The 5,000-nt window shown below is 42.2% G+C and overlaps 1 protein-coding gene across 2 annotated transcripts in view; it reads right to left on the bottom strand.

Moving 5' to 3' along the window:
* Positions 1–5,000, bottom strand: part of grip2b (glutamate receptor interacting protein 2b) — a 179,588-nt gene that overhangs the window by 63,267 nt on the left and 111,321 nt on the right. For both annotated transcript variants that reach the window (XM_063216119.1, XM_063216118.1), the window contains exons 7-8: positions 3,220–3,365; positions 395–542 (exon numbers count right to left, since the gene is read on the bottom strand). In XM_063216119.1, coding sequence (XP_063072189.1) covers positions 395–542; positions 3,220–3,365 — 294 coding nt within the window. The remainder of the gene's footprint in view (positions 1–394; positions 543–3,219; positions 3,366–5,000) is intronic.

Below are 5,000 nucleotides of genomic sequence, written 5' to 3'. Positions count from 1 at the left end.
AACAAACTGTATCAAGCATCATCTTTGAGACATCTTAATTAACGTATCGCAACAAACCAATGTTGTGAACAGAAGTGAAATGACAACAGAACATAGCTAGAAATACAGTTTTGGAGAAGTGTGCACAGCTGCATGCTGGGTTACATGTCACATCATCTCTTTCGCTTTTCTCTGGAGAAATAATGTTTTTTTTTGGCCACAAGATTGTGCCATAGTTTTTACAAAAGAAGACGTAGTTACTGTTTTGGAGAAGTGTTCACAGATACATGCAGTGTAACATGAGGCACATCATTTCTTTGCTTTCCTCTGGAAAAAATAATGCATTTTTTGCTCCAGAGCTTGTGACATATTCTTTAGAGAACCTCTGTCTGTAGACACCAAACAGTTGACCAACCTGTCAACGACACTGGCAGGTTTGATCTTGTCGATGACGATGACCTGCTTGTTCCTGTAGGTGGCAGTGGTGAGTATGATGCCTAGCGATGCCCCCGGAGACTTGGCAATCTCCACCAGCAGAGGACCCGAGGCATTGGTGACTGTGTCTGTTTGGAGACACCAAAGAGTCATATCAACACTTCATTCAGGTGGTTGAGTGTAAGGTACAAGGTATAGTGCTAATTCAACACAGAGTTTGACTAAATATGCATACAAGACAGCTACGTTTGACTCTTAATGTGTTGAATCACCACTCGTTCAACACTTAAAGAATAAAATACAGCACAATCATCTACAGAGTGCATTTGGCTCAAATCTCTAAATGTTAAAAAAACAGACACATTTTCTGTGAATAACAATTATGCCTTCTATTGTGTAAGACTTACACTGGGCGCCAAAGAACTGTCAACAAGAATAAGTCACAGAACAATGTCAAAATAGCATTTTAATCATTTGCATTTCCTGAATACAGAACAACATAACACACACATAACACTGAAAACACTATTGCAATGTCATAATGTACACACTATGAAAATGTCACACCAAATAGGAAGAAATATCATTGTTACATGGTAGGTATAGGCCTACAGTATGTTAGAAAGCACATGCTTGCTCATTGTACGAAATTACAAGCTTGACGCAACAACCTCTAAATATTTCATCACTGTGCACACAAGTAGCAATTCAATGGGGAAACGTATTTCTAGAAGACTGAAACATTTTCTTTTCTTCAAAACCTTTCCTTCTTTCATCATTTTCCTGCGAGCTACCCTCTCTCAGGAAAGTTAAGCTAAGTGTGCCTCATACCATTCTTGACATCACATAATTGGCTGCCAGAGCGTTTGAGATAAAACTCCCACGTATATCCTAACCAAAGCATCTCTTCACTGGACCCAGAACTACGAGGCAGAATGAATCATTACCTAATCATGACTTTAGAGTTACACCTAAGAGCATCTGTTCAAGAATCTATCTGTTCAGGAAACATCAAACATCAAACATCAAAACACCTTCATTATTGGTCAACAATAACACTTGGTTAGCCTAACAGGCCACAGAACATTCTAGCATGGGTAAATAAATCTTGAATTTGGCCAGGGATGAGGTGTTTAAAGCAAATACACAACACATGAATGAATGAATGAATGAATGAATGAATGAATGAATGAATGAATGAATGAATGAATGAATGAATGAATGAATGAATGAATGAATGAATGAATGAATGAATGAATGAATGAATGAATGAATGAATTTATTTGACTATTCTTTATATAAAACAGCAAACTGAATCATACATAAAAGAAGAAGTGATTTTAACAAAAGATCGAATCAAAGAAAAACATGCCACACGAGTATCAGGTTTTTACTATTTAGCTGTTAACGTTGCAGCCGCAAGGGCCTTCTCTCAGATCACATAATGACATATGTACACCTCTCATGTGGAGCTGGGGTTGAGGGTTAAAAACGTTCCAAATGCTTCAGAAGTTTGAAGACATTTCTGCCCCAGGCCCCTGCTCCTCTAGTCGTGTTCTGCTATAGGGTTAGTGGGTGGTTGGTGTTTGACGTGTGCATGGCATGGGGGTTGCTGGGGTGTTACATGAGAAGCCTTGAGGGGTAGAGGCAGTAGGTGGGGTGATGAGAGCCTGTCTGTCTGTCAAGGTGTGTGATAGTGAGCAGCTGTGTGGAGAACAAAGGAGACATGCAGCATATGCCTGGAGCCCATACAACGCAAGCCATATACCGCTAGGTAGAGGAAGAGTTACCAGGCGTGGAGACCAAAAATGATGTGCGTAGGTGTGGACCAGATGGGAATGGAGAGGACTCTAAATGTAAAAACAGAAATCATGATCTGGTGGACGTACTGCACTGTCATGGCTAAATTGACAGCCATCTACACAGCAGAAAAATCAAGCCACATCATGGCTGGATTGGCTATAAGGGCGCGACTAGGCTCTGTATACATAATATTTTGGCCGTTAAGCTTGTCAAATAGCTCATAATAAAACTGCTGTCACAGGCTTCACGGTCTCTCTCAATGTCTGGCAGACAGAACTTGACTGAAAATACCCACCTGCTTTTTCATCCCAGACCAGCCCTGTATCACATGACCATTGAATGGTCCCAGGATGCTCTCAAAGTGTTGAATTAACACTGCATTTCTACTGTGTACTTACTAATTCCAGCATTATAGAAGGCTCACCTAATTAAAAAGTAAGCTGCTTATGTAACACCCTGCGTACAGGATGTAGCTGGTAATGATGGTGTGAAATTCCAGCTTACTCACAACTTCTATAAATCATTTATGACATAATTATGGACAACAGGGAGTTGAGAACATACAGAACCATATAAAAGTCTTATGCAGCACTTAGACCAGGTTTACAGTCTTCCAGAAACCAAGTGGCATATTCTGCTGGTATGATGTATTCAGTCTTTTACATGAAATTCATGCTGACTTAAAACCAAATCGTCCTAAGGTACCATATAACGATAAAATACGATTCTGCCTGAAGTCATTACTGCAGTTTAGTGGTAGATTGATCTGAACCCTTTCATATAACTATACTCAGATGATATTTTTGCAGTTCAGTGGCGGTATATACTGTAAATCCAGAGTATATTGTGTTGTTCTATTCTGCAGTATGGTGTGTGTGTGTGTGTGTGTGTGTGTGTGTGTGTGTGTGTGTGTGTGTGTGTGTGTGTGTGTGTGTGTGTGTGTGTGTGTGTGTGTGTGTGTGTGTGTGTGTGTGTGTGTGTGTGTGTGTGTGTTAGACTAACCCATGATAGAGACGTCATACTCCACATGGAAGAGGGCCTCCTGTCCACACTGTTGCAGCACGGTGAGGGCGTCACTGTGGTTGGCACTGTGAAGGGGCACCCCATCCACACTCATCAGGCGGTCGCCCGCACGCAACGTGCCCTCCCTGGGGACGGGAGACACAGACACAGGTAGGCAGAGATGCCAGGTAGACGGAGAAGAAAGACAGACTCAGAGTCGCAGACAGACAGACAGACAGACAGACAGACAGACAGACAGACAGACAGACAGACAGACAGACAGACAGAAAGAAGGTTGCTGAGTGAATACAATTGGGTGAGACAGTGCAGAAGTGTGTGAGAGTATTTCATATAGTGACTGTGAGGTTAGAGTAATTTATTAATTTAAGACAAGACAGCAAAGATGGCGAAAGGAAAGCAGAGGAAGAGAGCGGTGGAGGAGCAGTGGAGCCCGAAATCGAATGCGCGTCCCTGACATACAGTATCAGTACTAAGGGGCTTTAGACATTTCAGCCAGAGCCAAGGCCAAGTTTATAGGGTCTTTTTGAGTGAGTGAGTGAGTGAGTGAGTGAGTGAGTGAGTGAGTGAGTGAGTGAGTGAGTGAGTGAGTGAGTGAGTGAGTGAGTGAGTGAGTGAGTGAGTGAGTGAGTGAGTGAGTGAGTGAGTGAGTGAGTGAGTGAGTGAGTGAGTGAGTGAGCGAGTGAGTGAGCCAGTGAGCGAGTGAGCGAGCCGGTCAGTCAGTCAGTGTACAATTAATTGGGCCTGAGTGAGTGAATTTATATGAGTGAGTGAGTGAGTGAGTACCGCAAGGGCGTTTAGATTTGTGATTCTGTGAGTGAGTCAGTAAGTAAAGTGAGTCAGTGTAAACTGCTGGGTGAATGAATTACAATGGGATGAAATTGTAATAGGAGCCTGAGTGATTGTGTGTCTAGCATTAATCCACTTGCAGGATTCCTTCTCTAGAGACGGAGGAAATAAAGAGAAAGTGACAGGGTGAGCGATGAAGAGTTAATAGCTGAGTGAATCAGGTGGAGTCAGGAAAGTTAACGAGCGAAAGAAAGAACGACTTAGTATGCAGGAGCCTCCAATCCACATTCATTAGACACTGTCCCAATCTCTCCCCTGCAAAGCAAATGAACAGAGGGGGAGAATGAATGATGAGGTAGCTAGTGAATGGTTTTAGAAGCATTCTGCTCACAGCGTGCTATCTCCAAGTAGAGAGAGATATAGGGCCTACTGCTATCCATTTTATTCACAATATCTGAATTAGGCCCCGCCATGGCTCAAACAGTAGGGCACTGCACTGTGTCATATTTGAGACTCAGGTTTGATTCCGGCCCAAGGTCATATCCCGAACCTCCCCATCTCTCTCTCTCCAGAATAATGGATCATTTCATCAATGACTTTGTTAGCGTGACTGTGCCTTTGTGCATGTCTGTGTGGGTCAGTGGGGGCTGCACTAGTGGTCTAATAATAACCTCTCGTGACTTAGTTAAAAATCATTGTGGTAATAATTTAAAGCATGTATTTCACATATTCCCAAAGCAGAAATGAAAAGGTATTCATAAATACAGTACAGTATGCATGGTTCAGTCTTCTGGGATTTTGATGAAAGAAGGAACTAGAATACACATAGTAGACGTTGTCTGGTTGTTAAGAAACCATATCAAACTTACAATCACAAGAGCAGCACTTGTTCAATACTGTGAAAGATGTCAAAATTCTGCACAGGTGGCATAATGATGCAAGGAAAAAGGCCTCGTCAAAATCAGTCTAAAGTA

The sequence above is a fragment of the Engraulis encrasicolus genome, chromosome 14 (genome assembly GCF_034702125.1).
Source record: "Engraulis encrasicolus isolate BLACKSEA-1 chromosome 14, IST_EnEncr_1.0, whole genome shotgun sequence".
NCBI lineage: Eukaryota > Metazoa > Chordata > Actinopteri > Clupeiformes > Engraulidae > Engraulis > Engraulis encrasicolus.
This window is presented reverse-complemented; position numbering and strand designations above follow the sequence as displayed.